Source organism: Varroa jacobsoni, unplaced genomic scaffold, assembly GCF_002532875.2.
Source record: "Varroa jacobsoni isolate VJ856 unplaced genomic scaffold, vjacob_1.0 scaffold_1397, whole genome shotgun sequence".
NCBI lineage: Eukaryota > Metazoa > Arthropoda > Arachnida > Mesostigmata > Varroidae > Varroa > Varroa jacobsoni.
In genome coordinates this window covers 113232-139980 of record NW_019214299.1, presented here as the reverse complement: position 1 = coordinate 139980, position 26749 = coordinate 113232, and the positions used below count along the sequence as shown (strand labels likewise).

General features: G+C 39.9%; 2 protein-coding genes across 7 annotated transcripts in view; one reads left to right on the top strand and one right to left on the bottom strand.

The window, feature by feature from the left end:
* Nucleotides 1-26749, bottom strand: part of LOC111269543 (protein DOP1A) — a 68949-nt gene that overhangs the window by 27968 nt on the left and 14232 nt on the right. The window contains exons 1-4 of one of the 3 annotated variants that reach the window (XM_086972138.1): nucleotides 20468-20554; nucleotides 20044-20158; nucleotides 19496-19623; nucleotides 6530-18043 (exon numbers count right to left, since the gene is read on the bottom strand). The exons of 1 other annotated variant lie outside the window; for it this stretch is intronic. The gene's annotated coding sequence lies outside the window, so the exon portion shown is untranslated. Of the gene's footprint in view, nucleotides 1-6529; nucleotides 18044-19495; nucleotides 19624-20043; nucleotides 20287-20467; nucleotides 20555-26749 lie in introns of those variants that run through there. One more of the 3 variants, XM_086972137.1, reaches the window with a different exon arrangement.
* LOC111269548 (cathepsin L-like peptidase) lies at nucleotides 168-24705 on the top strand. Of its 4 annotated transcripts, none has more exons than XM_086972139.1 (4): nucleotides 168-568; nucleotides 22270-22362; nucleotides 23019-23171; nucleotides 23584-24705. In XM_086972139.1, the coding sequence occupies exons 1-4, from the start codon at nucleotides 359-361 to the stop codon at nucleotides 24334-24336; spliced, it is 1209 nt and encodes a 402-aa protein (XP_086828265.1). In that variant the 5' UTR covers nucleotides 168-358; the 3' UTR covers nucleotides 24337-24705. The 4 variants fall into 4 exon arrangements, with proteins under 4 accessions (XP_086828265.1, XP_022704955.1, XP_022704957.1 ...); XM_022849220.1 differs by lacking the exon at nucleotides 168-568 and adding an exon at nucleotides 21682-21702; XM_022849222.2 differs by lacking the exon at nucleotides 168-568 and adding an exon at nucleotides 21776-22090.

Sequence of the window (26749 nt, the reverse complement as noted above, 5' to 3'; positions counted from 1 at the left end):
TCCAGCTGGATCGCTACTCTCGACGATAACTACCCGAGCTACCATTAGCAAACTTATAAGAGCTCTATCCGCCACTTTAGGCTACGCTAGAATTCGTGTTGTTGTTCTTCTGCTGCAACTGTTTTTGCCCTCCTCCTCTCAATGATGACCAACTACCGCCAAGTACCTCGGCAGCAACAGCGCAGGCCTCTGCCGCTGCGAAACTACTGTTGCCGAAACTACGTAAAAGGTGACGAAAAAATGCTTCAACGCATAACCTCGTTAGAGGACAGAGATGGACATCCAATTGATCTGTCCCGTAAGGGGGCTGAGATGAATAAAAGCTAGCTTTGAAAGCTGCCCCTGCTGCTGTTCGCTGATGAGCGTTTCAGTTCTGTTCAAGGTATACCAACGCCGTTGTACACATTATGTGAATGCTGATTCGGCCGTTCGTCCTCTGCTCCGCTTATATTCGGTGTGTTATTATCCACAGCATGTAAGCCTGTCCCTTGAGGCAGATTCTAGATCGATCAAATCGTGCTGGAGCCAACTCCGCGTGGACGCCCTGACAGTCAGCTTTGAGCAGTTGGTGAGTTTTTCTATTTGTGTGCCTGTTTAGCCAGTCTACCTATGGCTATTTGGCCTATCGATTTGCACCTGCTAAAACCTGCTGAAAAATAACAAGTGGTTTTGGCAGCTCTTTACGTAGGGAATAGTGATTGCGGCGAAATCAGGACGTGGGAGTGAAACGTTAGCACATGTCGAGCTAGTCTAAAATGGCGCCGGTCGCGACAGTTACGTGACCACCAAGGCTGTTACCAACTGTCTCAGCATTAAAACCGATACGCGGTAGGTAACGACTGGGTATGTGCTATTACAACGAACGCTATCGTTGTGGGATGTGGGATAACAACCGCACCCTTAGATTCACGAGCGTGTCCGACAGCAAAAACAACAAGGCGTTATAAAATAGTGAACGTCGCGGAAGCCCGTTTTCGTTACTGTTTGACAACCTTCTACGAAGTCCTGCTTCAAAGGACCAAAGATATCTCGAGCAGTAAATAGAGCACCGCATGAAATAGACATAAGGAAACTGTATCGGCTAATCTTCAACGCTGCATAGAGATAGGGATTCCGGCCGGGGGTTCGCAACCGTGATACATTCCTCATTCAACAAGGATTTCTAGAACAAGTTAGTCTCCTCTAATTAATTAAGCCGGTAAGTCTGCATCAGGTCTTCATGGTTTGCATAATAAACAACTGTCGCTTACAAAAAATATATAGATAAAAAAATATAGATCTATGACTAACCTGTGACAGGATTAATGACATTAGCTCATTCTAGTTATTACGATGTTTGCAAGCGAGCTCTACAAGTATGAATAGACATTTCATGGATTGAAGTGGACATGGAGTGGATTTAAGATACGCGGTGTTATTGTGTATATCTAGATTTTGCTATTATATAGTTTTGTAATTAGCCTCATGCCATTTTAAGGAGAGAGGACTTATTTTGGTAACGCAGAAAGTGTAAAAAAATCTTAAGCAATCGACACAAGCTAACATTCTACTACTTTCGAAATTACCATCTAATGAGAAGTATCACGAGGGTACGACGCCTGGTGTAAATAATATTACGCGAAAATATTCTACGAAAAGGGTCTTTCCGTTGGGTCAAGTCATTCGATATTGAACGTATGCTTGAGCGGCCTTTAGTTGGGACTTAAAATCCTAAAAAAAAAAATAAAAAAATTAAAAAAAAAAATAAAAAAAAAATAAAAAAAAATAAAAATCCGCGAAGATTTTATCTTCGCGGATCTGATAAGGATTTACGTAAACTTTCGTGAGGTGTTCTTATTAGACTTCGCGGCACACATTCATCAAAATTTACGTGCACGCCTAGTGCTAGTATGAATGCCCATACTGGGTACAACGACATGTGTTATAGCGCTATATTTCTAATTGAGTTGTATTTAATAGGGCCGACAAGTAGCACGATGTGTACTGAAGATTTCTTTTTACATGGCCACGACGATTAGCGAAAGGCCACGCAATAGAAAGCGTGCAGGTAACAGTTCATATTAGAAATGCAGCAAGTAGTGTGAAGGGGTGAACAGCTTAGGGCTTTTACCAGTTGTAAGATCTATCTAAACTGACGTTTAAGTGAATAATAATTAGAACTGTTTTATCGACTGTTCGTCAATGCGTTTAATTGCATTTATGTTGCCAATTTGTAACGGACTATCCTGACTGAAAGGCCTGAATTCCCACAAGCAAAACACGACAATGGGGTAATTTATCAATAGACTATGGCAAGCGCGCTGCTGGTATGTCAAGGATAATTATGAATCGTCGTTGGAGGTTCTGATGACGTACGTTTCAGTCGCTTTCCAAAAAACGAAAATTTCGCCCGTGTCAGTCGTGCACCTATTGTAGTGTGTTCGTTTTCATTGTTGTTTTTTTTTGTTTTTTGATTTTGCATTATTTCCAAGGTTTTAGATCTACAACATACCGCACATTCATCACTCAGCTTTTTTGGGAATTCACGTGAAAATTTTCGATAGGCACATTGTCACTTGCAGAAGGTGTTTGTGCCGAAGATGAGCGTCGACCTATATACAAGTGAAATAGATTTTGACCACAGACCACACATTTCGCAGTACGGGCTACGAATGCTGCATGTGGAACGCGTTCGAAAGAATATACTGTCATGGACTGAGCCATGGGGTACAATTAGCTAACAGATTTGGCAACAGACTAGCCAACTGTATTGCGGTGAGAAATCCCGGTAGATCTGGGTTATAGAGCAACGGAAATTATTGCTCGAAACGACTAGAGAAAATTAAGTCAGTCATACAACCAGTTGATCGGCCTAATTGACAGGATTTGATAGCATTAGCGAACATATTATTCTATTGGAATGAATTTGGCTAAGGTTTAGAGCCCAGAGAAATCGCAGGGATATAACTGGTGAGATATGCATTTGTTTACTTTATCTATCATGTAATACCTCATGGAAATGACACCCGACTTCGAGGGGCACAGTTCTCATGAAACTGATCTCCAAAAGCAGGTAATACTAAGATCACGTATAGTTTTCTCTATGGTTGCTAGCTACATGTGGCACAGAATCAAAGTTCAATTCTGCATAATATAAACTGTGACCATGTGTACAGGCAGCTGTTCCAGGTTTGCTTCTGCTCAGCAAACGATTGTGCACCTAGCGACCTATTTATGGATGGTATTTCTACGGGCCAACCTTCTCTGTCAAATCTGGTCAAAAAGTGTCAAAAACACTTCTAGGTTCTATGCATAGTATTTTCCGTGTCGAGTACAGAGGAAACAAGTGTTTACGAACAGTCAGCTGCCATTCGTAACCAGAGCTGTTCTATACACATATGTGACTTCAGTCGATTTCGATAGATTCTATGTTACCAGCGGCTTTTTTAAAATTCATCACTGATGGATGGACCTCATCGACCCATAACAACAATGAGGACAACATTTACGATTTGCGTTTATATCACCGAGAGTCAAAAAGCATTGGCACCCTAAATTAAGATAAATCAGAGCAGAATAACCTTCTTTCTTTAAAGTCACTAAGATATCTTGTAGTCTCTAAAAGCACAAATCTCTTTTACAGCATTCACAAGTATGTAATTTCCAAGTGTGTTTTTGTGTTACGTTTGTTTAATGTTTTTTGATCGGTTGACTAATTGCACGATACCCTGTCCTCACCTAGGCGCGCACAATATGTAGCTGCCTCTCTATCCCAAACTACACAGAATTTATTTCTTACTCGTATTGCGTATGGCGTATACCGCAGTGCATCTTCCAAGCGGACCAAACATAATGGACCATAAAGTGGACCAAAAAATAAATGACAGCAGGTCATTCCAAACGTAGCGGACTGCCTGCTCTTATATATCTCTATTGTTTCGTAACATTATTATATTAATTATTATTTTCATGTTACTATATTTCACTAATTTAGTAAATTAGTTAAAAAAAGTTCCTGTTCTTTTTTGCAGTTAAGTTTGCACTCGACTTCAGCATTCCACGGAATTGATGCTTTTTCGCGTTGGCAATGGTCGGCGGTTTGGCTTGACCTCCTTATTCATGTAACGAAGTTCCGTTGTCGGCAGCGTTAGCGGATACAAGAAACAATCCGCAGCAATAAACAGGTTCAGGAAAACAGATAGCAAGAGAGTGAACTGTTTTCACTTGATCGAATCCCTTTTTCCCCACTTAGAGCAACAGTAACAGCAACCACAATAGCAACAACAATAGCTCTACTTGAAATGCCAGCCGACGTCGACCATTAGTTATCACTGCGTTAAAACAAAGCAACTATCATTGTTTATGCCGTTGTTATTGTCCCTACTGAACGGTTGAGTGCGCCGATAGTTCCAGGTTAGAGCTCCCTGTAGTGGAATATCCTAATCAATCTATAGGCAAATTTACCTCTTCGTTTTTAAGGTGACTCAGTTCAGTGACCAAGTGTGCAGGTGGACACACCTACGTGTCCAAAGAGCGAACGACAAATGTTTGTAATACCATGTTTAAGGCAATAATGCTGAAACAAATGTCTGCTCATATGAGGCTTATGCTGAATAATATAACATTGTCACCGCAATTATTATTTGTTACCCAGAACGTTATGGATGCCTGCGTCGCTTATAATATATCGATTACAAGGGGCCTCAGTCACATTATAAGCAGCCGCAGCGGCGAAACCGACTAATATAGCAAAATATTTCACAATAACTATGCGTATATAACGTCAATGAATATTCCACCGAAGGAGTCCATCAAGAACTCCGTTTATCGATCGCAGCATGTTCGAAACCCGTGGCTCTCGCCGATTTTTTTTTATTTCGCCGATGACAGTTGCTGTGGTGGTATATTGTGTTAAGACTATTTAATGGTGACGACGTATTCAAAGCGCACGATATAATTCCTTGACTGCGCGTAGGAGACACCTCATTGTTGAGGTTTATTCGATGCAGAGTCATGGAGTTGCAAAGGAAACGCGCAGCGGCTGCATCGCTTTGCGGGACGTCGCCGAAGCTGTGTCGGTAGCAACTTCTGGTGCAACTTGTTGTTAACACGCAGAAGTGCGTCAGTACCAGCTACGGCAGGCGATCAAAAGAAGATCATCTGCAGACACCCCGCGAAGAATGGTAAAAATTAAGCGGCCAAGGTAAACTCTGCAGCTGGTACTTCCCTCTTCATTTTGACATGACCTTCCAGTAATCAGGAGTCACTACACGGCAGCAACACGGAGACTCAGCATCATAGTATGCGACGTAGTAAACATATGCTGCTGGTGTTGCCTCAACCGCATGTCGGTACGACAGCCCTCAAAATCTTCTCTTTATTCTTTTTCTTTTTTGGCTGACGTTTTCCCGCCCGGTTCAACAAAGATTGCCCAATATCACCACTGTAGTCATCACGCACACGCGCTTACCCATAGACGTGTGAATACGTCGACAACTGGGCTTGCCATTCCGTTATCTACTTTCGAAACGAAACGAGTCTGTTCTAACGATGTTGGACAATGCTGACTTCCCCTGTACTTGCGATAGACAAGGCAGCACATATGGATACCGGCAAAGGCACGTAGCGGAAATGATACAATGGCTCGGTTTGCTATCAATAGAAGAAAGCGGAAAAATTAATGGTAATCTTACGTTTCTTCTCCAATGGACGTCTCCAATGCAGTGGCTTCGAGCATCGAGTAGCATAGAGTCAAAATAGTCGATAGCTAAAATCACCGCCAATCTGCTCAGCGTCCTCCAATCTAGGCTACTAGAAACATTTAACACCTATTTATTCAGTACCGAAGCTTCAGTTTGGCGTTGATGTTCCAATATATCTCTGAAATGAACTATTGTTTTTAAACAAGGGTAAGCTGGTTGGCGACAGGGTACCGATCCGTTCCGATTAATGTCAATGGCAGCAGATAATGTCAACTTTATATATATCCATGTAATATTACAAATGAAAAACCAAGTCATATGTAGACGCGTGCTTCACCACGGAAAGCAATACAAGACAAGATTGAATCTTGCACTTCCTACCATTTCGACACAATCGGACTTCGATCTTCTGAAGCTGCACTACGATGCTGAGTTCTTTGTTACCAAAAAAAAGTCAACGTATTAAGTTGTATACTGAGAGTGTTGATTAAATAGCTGTATTTTTACCACAGTAAATTCCAGTCAACCGACAGCTGATTTGAACTGAATGGATAGATGGAATCCTTAAAAATTCTGTTAATTTGAGCGTCGCTGTTGTGTCTGTATGCATTTCTATACGTCGGCTGAAAATATCAGACGAACGCCGACATAAACAAGAAAAATTAGATTATTTATCGATATGTGACTATGCGGTCATGGTGAGGTACTTTGAGTTAATTGATGCAATTGAATCGATGCTTTTTTTCGATTAAAGGTGACTTGACCATGAGTCACGTACGGTGCGGGGTTAACGATACACAAAACAGTGTTTGCAATTACTTGTTTTTGTTAAACATCACCTCTCTTACCTCAGGAAAGCAGCGGTGGGGCGCACATTAAGTCGACTGTCTCTCGGGGATTATTTCCACGAAACAGATAGTAGATACGGGACAGAAATGCACACTTTTTCGCACGCCGGCTTACACACGAGCACATGCACACACAATATTCTCAAGAACACTCATAAACTGTTAGACCTGCTTTAGCTCTCGTTGACCTTTTGATTTTATCGACCTGTTTGTTGAACTTGTTGTTAACCAAATATGGCCTTCACCGCCAGCAACTTAATCAGTGCGACATGTCCACTTTCTACCGCTTCAGTGAGCGGCGACACGATGACCGTCGGTACTTAAGTTGTTGCCGTTGGTTCCGTCGTTGCTGTTATCCAGACCATCGGCGGCAGTCACAGTAAATTTACGTCACCCATATAGATTCCTTCGTTATATTTCTATTATTTTTACTATTACGACACGTTGAATTGTAAGCTACGAACTCGATTAGCAACGAAAAGACTGGCAATTAGCAAAAGACAACATCGTTCAAAATGTCATAGCCATGGAGTTCACGTCCAAGTAGCAGCAGTAACAGCAAAATCTCGTTTCAGCTGCTGCTGCTGCTGATTGTATTGCTAACAGTGACAAACAGGCCAACGGATGGCGACCAGAGAGACAACCAAAGTTTAGTAAAGAAATAATCGTGCCGGTAACACGATCAACGGACAACCATTGGTCTGATGGTCCACCGTCGGTACCACTGAACTGAGCAATCGCCACTAGTCGCGAACGCAACGAAAAGAGCAGTCAGTCAAGTCACGCTATTCCTTGTACAATCCAACAGGGGTATACAATGAACACAGGACCTACATTAGTACGACGACCACAGTCGAGAGTTCTGCTACCCGGGAGGGCAAGCAGGCAGGCAGGCAGGCAGGCCGACAGACAGACGGATGCACAGACGTCTAGCCGCCAGCAATCGCTGGCCGGGGCAGGCAGGCTCTGCGAGAGCTACTAGTGCCACAGCTCACTCACCACTACTCACTGTTCGATACAGCTGCTGCAGCTGCTGCTTCTATTAGAAGAGACACATAGACAAACACGTTAGGCAGGCGTTTTGTTCTTTTGAGCTGGCTGCTTATAGGCAGTTCATGCACCGCAGGTCGACGACTGGCCCAAAAACCAGCAGCAGCAGCAGCAGCAGCGAGGGCACAGCACAGAACAGCATAGACAAATCGGCCAGATAAATACAGATACAGCACAACTTCGATATGCGAATCACTTCTCTTTTCAGCTGCAACTTGCGGCTGTATAGAGCCGCCGGACCGATTAGCAACAACACGTCTCTCTGACAGTTCGGGGTGTAGGAAAGAGATGGATGGAGAAGCGGTGACCGTGATGCGCGGCAAAATTCAAACTGCTTTGGTGAGGTGATTAGCTGTCCGGACTAGGCCCTATGTCGTTCTTAAGTGTAGAATTGTTGGAAAACGACCGATTTCTCATAAGAGGAACAGATAACGAACTACGAGATAAGGAGAGATAATGAGAAATCGACTTTAGACAAATTCAGTTGCATGCTGAAGTGGGCAGTGGCATCGAATATCACGGGGTAGAGCTTTGAGGGCTCCCGCAAGACACAATAAATCTCGGTAAATAAAAAGAGCCAAACTAATGCATTAGAATGCAACAATAAGAAATCGCTTAGCTGTATGTCAGTTTCAATTCGATGACAAATAACACCAATTTACATTCTGTTTAATTCATCGTTTTTGGCACAAATGTTCAAACTGCTATAGAGAAGCCGGCCTGAATATAATTAGATGTTGTTGGATGGGATACTAAGCGTAGTATGTTTATACGGCAAGATACGATTAATGAATGTATATCAAACAGATTGTACGGTAACTTACATAAACTCATTTCAGCCGAACAATGCTTCACATATGTGCATCTGTCTGATGATTTTCATGTCGGAGAGAAGTAGACGCAGTTGGTAATCTGTAGGCTGATGATAAATACGCTGAGAACAAAGGAGCAAAAAGATCTGTAAAGCTGTGGGAAATATTCTATGTAAAATACCCGTCTGGTGTTAAGAAGGTTCGACTTAATTTTCTCGACTACATAAAGCTATGTCGACTGGCTTGTTTATTTTTCTGGGTTAGAAGCCCCTTAAGCAAACCGTTATGAGGAACTTTGGGGTGCAAAGATGAAAGTAAAAATGTATGACAAAAATAACTGTGAAATCAATATAATATAATATACTATGAAAAGACAGTGTATCATTAATGCGCTTTATCATGAATAATTTTCTCGTTAATTTCAAAATCGACCGAAATGGGACCTTTATTTTACCTTTTATTTTACCGGTCTATTTAAAAAAAAAAACGTTTGTGCAAGTACAATGTTGTTAAGTCTCTCTTTTTGATTTCGGTTGAATTATAGACGCGATGAAGCATACATAAGGTGAGCTCTTTCTCGGATCGAAGCCGGTATTTACTTGGTTAATGTCATATATGATAGGGAAACATTTTAAGAACTGCGAGTTCAAATATTGTCATTAATCGTAGGTGAGCTAACAGCGGTCTACGAGCAATAGGCCGCAATATTCGTAAAAATATCGATGACCGAAATGATACTCTAAAACCTCTTCTTTTATTAAGTGGCAGGCAATGCAAGGCTCAATATTCTCTGATCGAACTCAACTATCGAGTTAGCAGTTCAAAAGCAAAAACCTATTTTGAACCAGAGCTTTTAATAAACAAGTGGCTGTGAGCGCAACAGGACATTATTTAATTTTCATGGAAAATAAATTGATGGTTGTGCACTCACTGCTGTACATCTCAAATCATCCTAGAACCGTAAGTTGCCCTGTTAACGTAGAGGATAGCACATTTACATAATGTAAGTACACATTCTCAAGTCTACCACCTGTGCATTACCAACGCACAGGTGTTAGATTTGTACGTAGACATGTGTAAAATGGTACAGGTATTTTGATTTTGTGCCTATACGATGACTCATCGACACACCTACGCTAGCTCTTTTTATTTTGGACGGATAGGCGTTTGCTTCCAACTAGTTTAAAATAGACGTCCGATCCAACCTTACAAAGAACAACCGGCCATTGTAAATGTTAAGCGTGGATATTTACGCTTTCTGTCAGTTTAGGCCAATAGTGTGAGTATGATCCCGCTACCCGAAGTCTACGTGCCAAATTCAACTCTCGCTAACAGCCTCAGAATGTTGATCATTGCTGAGATTTACAACATGAACGGTCTATAACGTTATAATAATCTATCATAGCTTTTAAAAGAGAAGTGGCTAATGTATCAGATCGCACATGGTAGAAACTCCTCGTAGGGAAGCTCGTCCTCTGTAATATCGGGCGTGCTCAATACATTCTGCGAAGCCGATCCTCGTCTAGAAGGTTGTAGATGCATCATAAAAATAACAAGATATAAATGAATTAATGTTGCCAATTTTACGCGGTCTGAAATCACTTTTTATGTTCGTGCACGTGATAAGACGGAAAGGGATTCTTTGCAAATTACATATATGTATAATTGTTTTTTTGATAGCACCAAATTTTTATTCCATTCCGAAATGGAAAATATTGTTATCCTCTCTTTAGGGTAATTTCGCTTCTAGTCAATATTAACTCTATACAGATGATACAATTATATGTATGAAACCGAATGTTTCCATTGTTTTGCACTGATGCCTGATAAACTGAATTAAGGGAAATTTTCCGTTGTCCAATTAATGTTTGTGATAGGCTTTTCCGCCTCGCCTGCGACGTCTTTCCCATAATTTTTTCCCCTGTAGCGCCTTTTTTTCTTCTAGTTCTTAAAGTTCTGTGTTTAATTCACAGTAATTGATTTCGGCCTCGATTTATTCTTCCATTCTATTCGGGATTAAACTTTAATTAAATAAAGCTGAAGCTGATCCTTCCCTTGGAAATCTGATCTCCTGATTCGTTTTCGCTGTGTCTGGCGTTTGGAGCTCCATAACTATAATTACTTTTATTAACTTACTTGAACTAGTTTACGTTCATCCCGATCGTGCAGTCTCCCATGTTACAATAATAGTTGCGTTATTCATTAATGAAACTGCTTCATTAAATCTTCTCACTACCTTCATTGGTTAACATCGTTCGGAGCTCTTTTCTGCTGTGAGTCGACATGATAGCGCAGTGCGTACTATGAGTGCTTGCGAAGCTTTGCAACACGTGGTGGCCTGGGTACCTGCTTTATTTCGAACTGGAAGCTAACTGCTTGAACTAATACCTAACGACTTAGGTATAAAACGTAAAACGCAGAGGAAATTTTCTGCCGCTGTGATTCAATGAGGCTGCACACGATACAGTTCAGCTGTCAGTTAACGTTCAGCAGATAACAAAAGGGTAATGTATTATTACGAGTTTGTCATGCATATATGTGCTTTGCATAGACAAATAAAAATTGTCCAACAAAATGGCGTTGGTGGCAATAATATGGGCTCATATAAAAATATAATATAATGCAGTTAAAAACGGTTTGCTGCTATATAGCTTATGATTTGTTATTGACTAGGTTCTTTTTTGTGTTTATTCGAATTGACTCCTCACCTTTGTTGTATTTTCCTATATTTTTTATAGGATCATTTGTTTTCTCCTATTTCTATAACTTCATGTTTAGTTGCTATACTACCGTACTGAAACATTCCGATTTTACGGAAGCTGTCTCTGGGAGCTACATGTTTCCGCCTAGTGTCATGCTTACTATTTCAATCTTTAATACAACATTTTGTTTTATCGTGTTTATTTCTGGTGATATCGATTTATGAGTTCCCGATCATACGTTTTTTCTTACTTTTTTTCTATTTATATCTTTTTATCTTACTTTTTTCTATTTCACTTCTCAGATACGCTGGCAGCTTAATCAGCTCATTCTCATGACAGTTGTTATATCCTCGTTCTTTAATCTCGCTTTATGCTAGTCTTGCTGCATTATCTTTCTCCTAACTTACAAGCGTTCCTTCTTCGTTTGGAGCCTGATCATTTAATTCCTCATTTCTGTCTGAGTTTATACCTAACCAGATCGTTTACCTCCCGCCAGTAGTCTTTTCTGTTGTGGGCATTAGTTGCTGCTACTGCACGACAAACGCGACCAGCCTCAAAGAGTCTCCAATTATAAACGTTACTGAGTGTCTGTGAGCTTATGCGTTAAAGTCGATGCTAGAGGTGGCGCGTTTCCCACTTTGTACTGTAGAGATTGAAACGATCTTGCTCTTTACTACCTAACAAGCTAGCGCTCTCGATTTTCTTCTCCTAAAAATCAGGGGTTTTGATTTTTCGTCGATGGGGGAAACCACTGTAAACTATCGAGATCACTGAAAAGAAAGTTTTGGTCAACGTGTCAAATTACCTTTTTCCTCTTAGTTCAACATTTGACCAGGGTTTATGACAGCCTGAGTACCAAAGAAAAACTGACACCGGAATCCCTTGGCTTTTATTTCAGTTGACTCCAGCCACTCGTGTTTTCAGGCTCTCCCGAGTTTCAACAAATGGGACCTTGAACTTTTAAATATAGCTTTTGACTGTATGTCCAAGTTTTCGCTAATTGCAGTATCGTCATATGTGCGTATTACCCCGCGTATTCCTCTATGCACCTACTTAGATTACCGAGTCCTTCCGAGTTTTCGTTCTTAGCGTCATTCGTTGGTTGAACCATTCCATTTAGCGTTGAATGTCATATCTTGCACTTCATTTCTGTGTAATCATAGCATAGATTTCGCGCATGTTTCGGGTCGCTGTTCCGAACAAATGTAATTTTTAGCCCGGACTTCCGGACAGGCGTTTCACGGCGCGAAATTTCGAAAACAAAGTTAACTGCACTAGTCGAACTTTTCTCGTGATTACCATTAATATTATAAAATGAGCCTAGGTTCTCATTTCAGAGTCATATGTGTCATATAATAAGCATTATAAGCATTTCATAAGTTCTTAACCTTAGTCACTGTACTAATGTACTGTTCAGAAACGCCCGATACACCTCTCTTACCTCTATACACCATAATTAGTATTGATCAATATAGCTGAACATGCCGAGTCTGCACTATGTGGATTTAGCGTGATATAAACAATGACTTGCTATTTGTGCCTGATATAACTATCAGTTCTAATAAGCTTTTCGTTAGCAAATGCATCAGTGTGCTACGGATATAGTCACCCGAAATAACACACCAATTACATATTGAAATAGATTATAATTCCAAAATGCAATTTTTATAGTCGAGGTCTTGCATTAGGCCTGAATATCTGCAGCAGATACACGTTGAAAAAGCTTAGGAATCTAGCTTTTATTATACATTTCCGTCTCATCGCGACCTATTATAGTTTTTTAATCATATTAAAACTGAATGATAAATAGGCTTTAGGGTTTTAAGCAAAGTTAAAAGTATGGCGGAGGTGCTATAAGGGTAAGGCGCAAATAGTAGGAGGTATAAAAAATACAAAGTATTGAATGTACTAAGTAGGTAGCAAAGTATTGTAAAAATATTTTATAAATAAATAAATTACCTTAAATAACAAGGAACAAGAAGAAGTTCGAAACAATTCAAACCTTGACGAATTTCTGGATGAGTAGATGAGCATTCCATATTTAAAGGGGAATGATACACGTTGTTATCTATTTCAAAAATAATTCAGAATTTTTTTTTCATCAATATACGTATATTCTTAGCATTCGCCATAGGTGTGGGGTTTGTTGACTTGAATTTAGTTGGAGAGATTTTTTAAATTATGATATTCATCTTCTCATAAAAAAATACGATTTGCTTGTTTAGTTATTCGCAGTTTATAAAAAGTGCGGCAAAACATTTTTTATAAAATTAATTATGGTACGTCTTGTAGTCGAATATTTATTGCTAATCTACTTATCGTATCTTTGGAAGTGAAGTTCTTGCGTAAACATTTTGAATGATATATATTATAATAGTGTGGATCGAAACCATAGAAAAGGATTTGGGTTTTTAATTAAATTTAAATTAGGTGAAGAGTTTGTTATTAGGGAACTGTTGCAATTAAACGTCAAGCTAGTTTTCTTGAGCTACTCTTCAGGCATATCTCAATTTCTGTAAGCGATTGCAATAATGAAGGCCAGGATTTTCGCCGTATCAAAAGATGAATTCGAATAGCCTTGTTCCCGATGGAAATACCGTATTCGTTCAAGAGGGATAGCTAGACCTTTTACTGGATATTGTACAGCAATTCCGTGAACTTCTTAGCTATTTTTTTAATAAGTTAATCGGGTGAAACCTTAGGGCGCTGCCTGGCATCAACTGCAATACATAAAGCCATTTTGCAAGGCCAACAAAGCTCCCCCGCTATCCAAAGCCTATGTCAGAGAATTTGTAACAAATTTTCTGTCCATTAGAAAACTACGTCTTTGAATTTAAAATATAAAACTGGAACGGAGACGGCCAGCCACTATTACCAACGTAGTTGTTAAAGGTATGGTCAATGGCTATAGTCTGCCCTATATCAGGCTCTATATCAGGAAGCCGTGCTACTCAATTCGAGTTAGTACACCGATAAGTTAAAAACTTTGAGTTAAACATAACATGCTGCGAATTAGCCCCTCGGCGAAAGGTAATTTATCCAGACAAGCGATCGCTAAAGTAAAAAAAATGCCGTTGCGCTGCTTTCTAATGGCGCAGCCTCTACACTTGCCCAATTACACTAACGTTAAAGTATATCAAATCAGCTTCTTAAACAACGAAATAACGGAACTTTCAATTGCATATAGACTTTCCCTTATAACTTCTGTAAGTTTTGACTGTATGAGGATATATAAAAAAAAAAAAAAAAAAAAAAAGAAACCAATGAGAATCCCTAACATTGAGCGAATGATTGAATTGATAATATAAACAACATTTCATCATATACAGTACCGAGATTAACATACTATTGAGGTCATGCAGTTCATAATTGCGGCAGATGAAGATTACAGGAGCTCCTTTACGTAAAATAATGTCAAAACACCAAACTGGAGTACGTCAACAACGCGTCCAGGAAGCAGATCTCGGAACCCAGGTAAAAGTATGCAAAATAGAAGGAAACCTACATCGAATCCTTCGAATGTCAGGAAATCACCCATATAACTCAGCCGTCACTTAACCTAACATCAACTTGTCATCATCCCAACGAAACAGTTGCTGATACCATTATCCCAATCTACCCGACATTAGGCTGTTAACTCTGGCTAGGTTCTAAATCTCATAGCAGTTAGTCCTTGCAGGTTTTGTATTTTATTATATGATGAAACGGACCTTGCTTTTAGATTTTCGAAAAATAGGTATATGTTACGAGATTAGCCTGTCTAACGAAGGTTGATCGTCGAAAAATCAGGTGAGTTAGACGCTGTGACAGAATGATCTCATCCGGTTCTAGTTAGTGTATAGAGAAAGCAGATGACTGTAATTGCAATAGTGGTATCAATCATGGTCGTCGTGTATCGCATGAGTGCGTACATCCTTTGATAAAATTAGGGTGCATTAGATTTGAACTGAAAGATACGGACGACCATAATTGAAAAACAGGTATGCGTCTTTCGTGACTAAATTTTATAGCAGATTACTTGTTTGTATAAACATCAAAAAACGCTTTACTCTGCAAAGGCGAAAAAATTCAATCAGAGTGAGCCATATTTTTCAGATGTGGATTGTCAATCTGCAAGCGTAAATTTTAAACTTCTTAATTTTCCCTCCTGTTCAGTCTAATAACGTTTGCGTTTAAAGGATCTAGCATGATCCGAATATGAGTTCATCTTCTATACAGACCATTAGAATTTCCAGGCTTTATTAACATGATGGAAAATTATTGAGCTCCAATTAGGCTATCGAATACGCCCAGCAATAGCTCGACAGGGTTGTTGAGACGGACTCATTTTTTTTAATTATCTTTTTTACAATTTCTTTTTACTTTATTTATTTACATTTAAAATTTTTTCTTATATTTTTTTTACAAATCAGCTAGTACTTCAGTGGTCCAGCTGTTCTCACAATTGAAGTCTTTACGCGTGGAACGCGTTGCTTTTAACCTTTATAGGATACCAAAGCCGTATATGTATTATTTGATCTCATTCTGGCTGAATGCAACAACTTCAGGGCAAGTTTTTTCATTTTTCGTTGATATATTTTTATTCATTTCGATAAACCCTTCAAATAGACACACCGATCCAGGTTATGTAGCGTACCACAAATTCACTTCGGGCGTCTACGTGGTTTATTCCTGCTATGAAAATTTTTTTCATTCTTTATTTCTATATATATACATATATATATATGTATTATATATATTTTTAACTGATTTTTACTTCACGATAAAAACAATATTTTGTGTGATTCTACCCGGTTCTATAGAAGAAAATCGTACCTTTTCACGGCTCGTCGTAACTTGCAGTTTCATAAATTACCTCGTAATTTAAGCCTGCGTCCACAACAATATGTTCACGCAACTTCAAGCAATTTGTATATAGTGAAATATAAGAGGCGATTTTTCAGCGTCAAAAAAGAGTATGGACAGAATTCCATAGATTTATGATATTATAATACAATTATTCTATAGAAAGGGGCTATCTGCAGTTGAACACAATGCCCGGCATACGAAGTGGGTAGAGAGTTACGATCCGTCGACAAACAAAATCAGCGACCCAGTAAGTGCCACAGTAATTCTGTGAGAAACAATAATGAAGTGACGTATTAAGATTTGAAACAAAAATTGCATTATCTTACGCATAAAGACTAGTGTTTGTTGAAATTCTAACTCCTAACTTGAAATTTATAGGTATTACTTCTGTATAAGTGCTATAAAATAAGGTTTACAACACCAGTTCAGGTAGGATTATGTAAACTCGAGACTCAATCAAGTCTGGCACAGGTGTACAATATTTAACACATCGATATGCTAAGCTTTAACAAATCGGTGATCCTCTATCATTGAGCGAATGACTTGAATTCATAGTTCAGTCATTTTCTTGTAGTTTTTAGTGTCGCGACATAGGCTTTACAAGGCAAAACTTTACATATGGCGAACTTATGATTGATACACTTTCAGCTTAGTTTGGCAACGACTGTATTGCTGTTATAGACACACAGACGCGGACCTCGCGGAGGTCGAAATCGACCTAGAGGACGAGTTCCACCATCAATTGGCGTGGTGCAGGCACCGTCACTCAACTAAAAAAGCTGCGTTTCAAGCTAAGCGTTTTCAGCCGTCAGCGCCACTGAATGTAACGCGCTCGAACGAAGACGTCACATAGTCGAGCTTTTGGAAAAGAATCTAGTCGACCGTACTATCGTTGCGGCAGGAGTCAAATGACGCTTGCGCGTAATTACGTAAGACCCAACGGTGGCATTAACACTAGACAGCTACTGGTACGGGGGCCCCGGATGCCAGTATCAATACAGGCCGAATTATATAGGTGCGACAATGCGCGGCTACTTGACGACCCCGTAAAACAATGAGCCAACGTTAAATCAACCAGTTGTATCGAAAATCAACGTTGCCATGCCGGCTGTTAACTGCGAAAAGGGTTTTGCATCGTAAAGAACCCCTAAGGAGGACGCTGGAATAGAGGAAGCTACGTGAATATGGCGCGGAACGCCAGCAACAAATGCAGAACTGCTAGTATGGTTTTGTATTTGTTAGTTAAAAAGTAACTTATGTTTGAGCCGTGTGCGTCGAAGATAAGGCGCCGGTTCAATTAGACAAATAGAAAAGGCCTTGCTAGGTACAAATAATGATAATCACTAAATCCGATTATAAGAACGTTAGAGTACCACAAATTATTGAATTGTTTGTCCCCTATTTCTCTACAAATCGAAATAGACACTCACTATGCAAGTGATAAAATAAAGCTTTTAAAAACTCTTCTGAAAATGCATATAGGCCGGAGCTATTAATGCAGATGCGACGACCGTATATATTTTACCCTGCCGAAAATCCCTAGTGCTTATATTCAAGCCAAAGGATTATTTCTGGAAGTCAATATGCAAGATATTTTTAGTAATCTTGGGTACAGGGAAGCGGGAAAACTCGTTCATAACGCTATCGTACAAATCTATACACAATATATAAGTTACGTAAATTCCAACTCTGCATTTCTTCGGTCTTTAATCAAACTGATTAGAAACTATTTCTGTACGGGTCTTCAGTATGTGTAGGGTGATAAAAATCAGTTGTATAACTTTCTTATTGATCTTATTTTATTATAACTGGAAATCCACAAGCACATATAATAGTGGTGCTAGTCTATGGATTTGGCAGATTTTGCTGAGATGTGTGTAGAAAATGGACGACCAGGCAATACGATCATTGATATAACTTACTTTGTGGAAGATGGATCAAGTGCTTTTCCAATGTCCTGCAATGACGATTTATGGTAAGCCGTCAACAGTTACAGAAAGAATGCAGCCTTCGATTATGTTGGGTATCTTCGGTTTTATATAATAGCATAACCTTCCCCATCGAGCGGAAGCCGAGGGATTGTACCTCACGAGAAACCGTCTCTGTAATAGCATAATTTCTCAGTAGGACGGCACGTTCGAATAGATCAACGTCGAAAGTAAAGCTTCAGACGTTATTGAGGAGCTAACCATGCGTAGGGCTACCATTATACGTGTACCATGTAGTGCTCTTGGGTTGAAGTAACGTGTAATGAACTGACTGGATTTACCAATACGCTATGCATAGTGTGTTGTTGTGATATGTGTGAACATGGCTACTTTAAGATCAGATTTATCTAAAATGCTAAATAGTGCTCCGTAGAGAACGCACGAACTTGGACTATATCCAAATCTAGAATTATAATTTCTTATTTGATTCGATCGGTAACGATTTACAGTTCTTCTTCTTTAATTCGAGCCGTCACTTCCCTTTAGTCATTATACTGTTCGTCTGCAATATAGAATTCGTCTGCACGAAAATGTGGCGCCTTACGACGGAAACAACTAATTAAAATAACAATAGTAAGGTCAACTTTGACGGTTAAGATACAACTGGCAAATAATACTTAGTTTCCTATATATAACCTTTTGCTCTATGTGAAAGAAATTACAATGAATAGAACACAATTGCTTCTTTATGTGATGTTTGCTAAACGTTGAGAAAACTATTAGGCCGTCCAAAGAGCAAAGGTCATATCGTGTTTTACCGTGAATGAGTATCATCTTAACTGTCGTGAAGTAAATTTAGAAATGTTCGATCATGATGAACGCTTGCTTACATACAGATGAATTTATAGAACCGGAGAAGCCAATGAAACCTTTGTTTGTAGATTACCAATGGAAAGTCTATAGCAGATTCAATATAACCTATAAAATTGTGTTACGCCTGGCTAGGCCACCAGGTTGCGGAACCGCGCAAAGTTTCGACATAGGAGTATTATATTATTGAATCGAGGTATAAAATCTACTTCTGACTGCTTAGGATATTCGATAGACAAAAAAATCACTGGTATTTCACTAAAGATCACTTTTTATCTCAAAGGGGAAAGTATTTAGGCACAATCGTACCACACTGGCCTACCGCAGTACCTGTCTCTAGTGTTCCTACTACTTTTAAGTCTCTGACTCATATAAAACTAATAAGAAACAAAAATTTCATCTGATCACAATAGTAATTTCTCAATGTCAAGGTCTCCTAAATAGTGGAACCTCAATGCTATCTACTCTGATTTCACATTGGCAGAAGTACTGCACATGAAGGGTGCAGACGATTCAAGGATAGATTAAAGTACTGAAAACCAGCAAGTAAAGAAGCTGGTCAGATGTTAGAACCCGAAAGACAAACACGCATTTCTGCTATCGAAGAGTCTTTTTCACAAAAGCAGAACTCGCAATTTTAAGACTCTGCTAGTGAAAATTGCAACGTATATTATATACGTGATGATATATAAATAATATATATATATATAATGATAATCAAAATATTGAAAGGATTTGCTATTATGAAATACTTACCGACGATTCAACAAAAGTGCCGTACGCTATAGGGTTCCTTATAGGATTCATGGACCGTTGATACGGAAATCTAAGGCATGCGGCCTGGTTGGCGATGAGGCCGAATCTCATCCACGGGCCTCAGTTACCTTTTAGGTTAACGACGCCTTTCTTTAACCCGTTTATTCTCCAGAACTAATGCTGTGTGACTACAGGACTTTCCATGCGTTAACAAAAACAGCTGGTGAATAAACACATCCTACTATCTCAAAAAGCCACAGGGAAATCACATACGTGAGTGGGAAACCAAATGACGGGTATATAGTTACCCGCAAGCTACCAAAACGTTGGAACAAGTGTGTAGAGCACACTAAGGAATTATAATTCTGGCCTAGTTAGCTAACGAGTTCACGCGGGATTTTCGTACAATGTCTTGGCAATATTCAACGCAGTAGTAACAAGTTCCTAGTACAAGTATATACCGTAGTGAAGGACGATGGTTAATTATATCGAGACTGCATGGGGCTGAAGTTCTACGTCGATTGTAATAGAAAGGTACTTCTACTCACCGTTGTCTCTACAAATGGCGAATTAGATGATGAATGGACGTGTATGAGTGAAGATTCGTCTTAATTTCCTTCTAATTAAATTGGAGAAAAACGAGAGTGAACACGCGGAATCCACCTGTGGCGAACATAATATACTGCTATTGACGGATTCAACCGGAGTATTGCTAGATCTAAAAGAAACAGCGGTTCGCGTAGCGCGGTACTGAAGTACAGTTGGAGCTCGAAATATATTAAGACTAATTGCTTGACCTTTACTACACATTATAATATAATATATCACTAGAACATGATTACACGTGAAAAAAACCAATGTTTCGTTGAAAACTTGTTTACTTCGATTGATATCGTATATATAAGCAAGCTAGATACGCTTTCGGCTTCTTAGCTCGAATCAAAAACCAAAAAAATAGAATTTGTCACATACTCATTTCTATCCCAGGTCGAATCCAGAAACCAATAATGATACACAAGCAACGCACTCGTAGACCACGCAATTTCGGGTTATACAAGTATTTCATTTATTGGCCAAAGTAGGAATAAGTTCACTCGGTTGATTGCTACTTCTTCTTAAAATGAAGTTTTGAGGGCATTTGCTTGTATTATTCTATGATTTCACCACGAATACAATCTGCATCGATGGCGAAACTTGGAAAGGTAGCCGGCGCTTTAGAAACTCCATCTAGTTGGTGTGTACCACAGACAGATGGGATCATGAAGCCCAGTCACGTCAGCAGTAACTATCGATCACTGCGCAAATGAAAGCGTTATAATAACCGTGGATTATCCTCTTTCAGGTAACGGCCGACAGGTATTCTGCTATTCAGTTCCCTTCCGTGGCTCCTTGAGGAAACAGCGTAAATAACGGGGGCGGCAAGAAATATGTACACAAAAGGTCCATCTCAGCAATATAAACGCATATTGAATTCAAATTTCTGCTCTAGGAGGGTAACCGTTGGTGTCGGCCACGAACGATTTGTAATCCAGCATTCGTATAGGATAGATTGTTAAGGCAACAATACGACCTGTTCCGTTACTTGTGACGCGGTGAACACAACAGCCATAAACGAGACAACACTGAGCAGTCTAATGAAATGATGACCCTTTTCCGTTTCTATTAGAAATATCAACAACAAGTTTCATCTACGGCCAGCGACCAAGGTAAAACAGCTCCTGCGGAAGTCACAAACGCAAGTAGAAGAAATGCTGTGTGTGTCTCGCTTTATCTTGTAATGCGCACGGGCCCGCGAACGTTCGATTTTCGCTTGCTCCAATTTACAGTTTTCACTTCTGTTATCTCAGTTTGTCTCATATGCCAGCACGACCTGTGTGAATTTCTTCCTTGAAGTTTTTCATGCCCGCATCTCTGTCGTGAAGACGACCATCAGCAGAAATAAGAGCAAAGCTACGGCATCTATCTTCACGCGTAGATAGCGTGGTAAGCTGCGTAACGTAGCGGTAAACGCGTAAAGGAGAATAAAAAATATGAACAAAAACGAGAACACCTGGCTAGCCAACCGCTGGCCAGTTTCTCTTAACGTAGGCAGTGAGAAAGGCGGACGATTAATGCGTGTACGATGAACTGCTATCATAACCAGACGTACGACGGTCAATTGATCGTTGAACCGGCACCCATCAATTTCTAACATTATTTTTATGAAGGTAATGGCATCGGGACTAATTGGGGGACGGGGTGATAATAATAGCTACGTGTCCGCGAATTCATCGGTGGTTCAGTGGCCAGATTTTTGCGAAAATTATGTATTTTTTTTTCCGATGTTTTCTCGTCGTTCTTCTTTTTTCGCGTCACGGAGCTGTTTTGTACAAACCAGCTATTTTAGAAATACGTTACCCAAATATAGACTCTTTCCACCATTAAACTAGAGGGTTCGCTCGCCAGATCGGAGCTACCCGGTATAAACGGGGCCGCTTTGCTGGTGACTTGTCCCGCGTCAGGAGTGAATCCAGACCGCGTGAATCATAGCTACGGTGCGTTTCAACTTAGCTTAGCTGTGCACTTTGGATAACTCCATCTGGGCCTTAGAATAGGGTAAATCTTTAACTAGACGGAAGGTAGTGGAAGCTTTTAGTGAACGAATTTGTTCTTGCTTGAAAAAGGCTTTTTCATTGTTAAATTAGTTGCTGTTTTTTTCCGTTTGAGTTATTTGTAATTAGACCCGTATACTATTTCCTGGTAACAACAGGAGGTCTTTTCTTGCTGCTTTCCAGATGAAGTGGGTATTCCTTTTAGGCTTCGTGGCCTCTGCGAGGGCAGCCATTACGCAGGAGCAGATCTACGATGCTGAATTTCAACATTTCAAAGTAAGTTAATCTACCGCAGTTCCGCAAAATTACGCTATTGGAAGCTGGCTATTATAGCTAGAGATTTTGTTCGAGACTTATATTTCAATTTGCCTAATTTTCTTTCCTCATTGGGTTATGTATATGTAGGTCCAACAAGCAATTTCGATGACAAATGCCTAAAACGAATGTCAATTAAAATCAACATTAAATAAAGTAAAAAAAAGAAACAATCCCATAACAAGCGGTCTATTCGAGCTTGAATACCTAATATGGCAAGTTTGTCGTTTCCGCCAATGTGTAGAGCTTATAATACTCTATTTACTAGAGTAATGTTGACTTGTAAATTCAGTGGCGCTAGTACCGAATTGTAGCGCATACGCAGTATTAGCTAAATACTATTATTTATATATATTATATTTATTTAATTAGAATCAGCGGTGGCGTCAACAGAAAGCAATGATTGCGCGTGGGGTTTCCGATATGAACGTAGTTTAAACAAACGTTTGTGCGTAGATCTCAAAAGACCCTGCCATTTATAGTAAAGCTATGCTTAGCTGATAAACGGATTAACAGTTAACGGCGGCGAAAGTACACATTTTAGCGTACTTTCACAGACTAGGTCGATGCATCTTTTCGTCATCATGTTATCACTAATCTGTTGCTGTTGCCCGCAGGAACGATATGGAAAAACCTATGGAAGCAAGGCAGTTGAAGCGAAACGTAGAGAAATTTACATCGATAATTCGCGTATGATTGTGGCTCATAACGCTCGCTATGATCGGTCGGAGGTCAGCTACCGTCTAAAAATGAATCAATTTGGAGATATGGTATGTTTTATGATGCCCTATTAACACGCATCTGAATGGAAAACTAGGGTCAATAACGCATATAGAGGGTATACTAAAAGCACTCAGGTAATTGAACGAGTCCTTTATCCTCTGATAAATGCAAGTTGCTGCGAGTACACTGACATTGCTGACGTTTTCCGTTACAATGCTACGTTCTCCGCCAAACGATATGACTATATATATATATAAATGCATCTGACAGTCAGACGATTGTGTCTGATGTCAAACAAACTGGATTGACTGACGCATCTTGTGGAGTCTTAACGGGGGTGAACTTTTGGACGGGCAAGACTTCCGTTAGCTAACTAGGCACAGTTGCAGCAGTCTTCTGTACATGATCTTCTTTCCAATTTGTATTATGTGTAATATATGAACTTGTATTTGATTTCAGCCACATGACGAATTTCTTGCTATGTTTGGCAGATACGTGCAAATCAATAATACGCATTTAGGATCGACATGGATCGAACCGAAGTTCGTCGAGATGCCTGACTCCGTAGACTGGCGCGAGAGGGGAGCCGTTACCCGCGTTAAAAATCAGGGGAGCTGCGGATCATCTTGGGCGTTTGCGGCCACTGGAGCCGTCGAGGGCCAAATGTTCCGAAAGACCGGCAAACTCATCTCGCTTTCGGAACAAAGCCTAATCGATTGCTCGAAACGGTACGGGAACTACGGCTGTGATGGTGGAAACATCGATGAGGCGTTCGAGACGATCAGAGAAACTCCCGGAATAGTCACCGAAGACAAGTACCCCTACCAGGCCAAGGAAAGTAGATGCCGTTTCAGGCCGCAATATAAAGGAGCCGATGTCACCGGCTATGTAAACATTCCGCCAGGAAACGAACACGCCCTTACTAAGGCCGTGGCCACTTACGGACCTATCGCCGTGTCGCTTGACATCGACGGTCACTTCAAATTCTACCAGGACGGTGTCTACAGTCCGACGGAATGCAGTTCGAAAAAGCTGAGTCACGCCATGCTTGTTGTCGGTTACGGTCAGACCGATGATCGACCAAGGATTAACTACTACATTGTAAAGAACTCTTGGGGCAAAACCTGGGGCAAGGAAGGCTACGTTTTCATAGCAAGGAACGCTAACAACAAGTGTGGCATTGCCTCTGAGGCATCGTTTCCCCTCATTTAGCCCAACAGCTCGTCTAGGTCAATATAAGGCTGGATTTTGTTTTTCATGCCAAGTTGAAAACGACCACGAAAGCAGACGAAATCGATCAATGGGGTAGACAACAAAAATATGTGGCGTTCAGTCTTGAAATAGATTGCCTAAGACGGCAGGCAAAGAAACTAGGAATTAATCAAGTTTAGAAATTTGTTATTTCTTTGAAATTGACTCACTCATTCGGGTGACATCTGTTTGCAGTACAACGCGTTCTCCGCAGATGTTGGAACTTCAATGTCAGAAATTTTGTATATAGCTATTTATTTGGCAGCATAATAATATGGAAAGGAGTGCGGTGACTGTAAACGAGATAATAAAAATGTATTTATTCATTAAGCCTGACCACCAGTCAATGTAGTTAGGATTACTCCATAGTCAAGGTACCTGCGACTGTAATAGTCAATATGTTGCACTGAGTTGCACGTGAGTATCTTTATATCATCTATATAAAATGTACTATTTACAATTAAGCATACAGACCTAATAATGCTCTTAGACATTACCTTAGACGGCTAGCTTTTGCCGGCCTAAGTAATGCATCTAGGCCTAGGTTCGATTATGGACCACAACGTGATTACATTGGCAGGCACATGCCATGTCATGAGGGTACACAATAATAATAAGTATAGTAATTTATTAACAAATTAGCAAGTATAATTGGTGCTAGAAAATATAAACCGTTAATTGGTAAAAAAAAAAAAGATTAAAAACTGTAACATTTTTTCTTCTATATGGGCGGTATCTTTGACACCTACATGTTCAGTAACAAGGTTTGACTGAAATTGCCGATTCAGACTCAACGACATGACGTGTATGTCGTGCGAGTGTTTCGGCTGAAACGCGTTCCGAGATAGGAGAATAACCAATACAAGGTCACTTGTATTCTGATTTCTGCTCCGGACGCCCCGATGCAGGCTAGCCTTTCATACGGACTTCAATATAATGATATATACAATTCGAAAACACCTAAGATGACGCTCTAAATTATAACTGGCTACGCCACATATATATATATATATATATATATATATATATATTTACGCCACCAACGTATTTATACTTTGATCAAAGGTGGTCTTCTATATCTCATCAGCTAATAGTGTATTGCAGCGCTTAAGAGAGCGATGCCTTACAAAAAGCGAGGATTAACTTAGCTGGTTGAGTTGCGACTTCGTGCACTTTCTTGCTAATGGTGTATTATTTTGATGCGAACTAAAAAAAACTCTAAATAGAAGAAGGGTCAGCTGAAGATTCTCAATGGCTTGGAAAATGGAGGTCTCTTAGACACAAAATATCGTATGACGAGACTGGTTCTCTGTATCAAATGTACAATGAGAGAACTGCGCGTCTCTTTTAAGGGTCCCGTTATGAGGCTTTTATAAAGACGTGTGCTATGCATTCAGACTTTTTGATTTTCGTATAGCCCGTATTCATGATATTTCCAGCTAAACACACTTTCTATGATTAGCCTTTTCAATGGCAGTACAGAATGATCTAAGAGATCCTGCACTGATAAAAACTGTTACTTTGCAAATATTAAAGATCTTTTGATACGTCACTGATGCGCACTTTGTTTTCTTCCGCACGGCTATGATTAATAATCCCGTATAGTAAGCCGGGGAGCGCGCAAGTGGTTTCATTTCAGGGCCAAAAGTCTCACTGTCATGCACCCGGGTACAACAGAATTTCACTCGTGACCTAGGCTCAACCAGGACTACAACCAAATGGTAATAGTGTCAGACTTATTCTAGACAACATAAAGCATTCATTGAAAGACTACTTTAGTAGTCTTTCAATCGTTTTTTCGAAATTTCGATGTCGCGAAATTAATGTAATATGCAAATTCCGACAACTAATTTAAGACAATTGCGGTTGTCTCATGACACGAGTTCGCCTAAAAGTGTTTTTTAGGGCTACAATATATATACTGTTTGCGAATTAGAGCTTTTCGTGCAAAACATTTCGGTAAAGACATACTGCATATAATAGAATTAATAAGTGAGTTTGTTTTTGTAGATGAGGAACGGACGCCCTGCAAAGAACAGCACTTTCGTGAATCTTTTGGTTTTAACGTGCCGGTACTTTCGTATTTACGTTGTCAGGTATGCGTTGCCGTGTATGATTTTCCTTTCATATGTAAAAATGACCAAAATAGGCATATATATTTCGAACGAGAGCTGGTTAATGCGAGGTCGAGGACTCGATAAAGGTATGAACCCAATTAACAGCCTTTGACTGATGGAGGAGTCTCTGAAAGATAAGGTCGCTTCGTTTTATCACTGTTACATTACTCATTCATTAGGGCTTGAATCGCTGTTGCATATCTACTTGTTGTAAATGCATCATTACCAACATTGCTCTGCAGGTGACGCACCCGGGT

Bases quoted from the DNA above. Each gene is read 5' to 3' on its own strand.
- LOC111269548 (XM_086972139.1), top strand. From the start codon at position 359: ATGAGCGTTTCAGTTCTGTTCAAGGTATACCAACGCCGTTGTACACAT. The intron at 569-22,269 runs GTGAGTTTTTCT...GCTGCTTTCCAG, and splicing joins CAGTCAGCTTTGAGCAGTTG to ATGAAGTGGGTATTCCTTTT. The intron at 23,172-23,583 runs GTATGTTTTATG...ATTTGATTTCAG, and splicing joins TGAATCAATTTGGAGATATG to CCACATGACGAATTTCTTGC.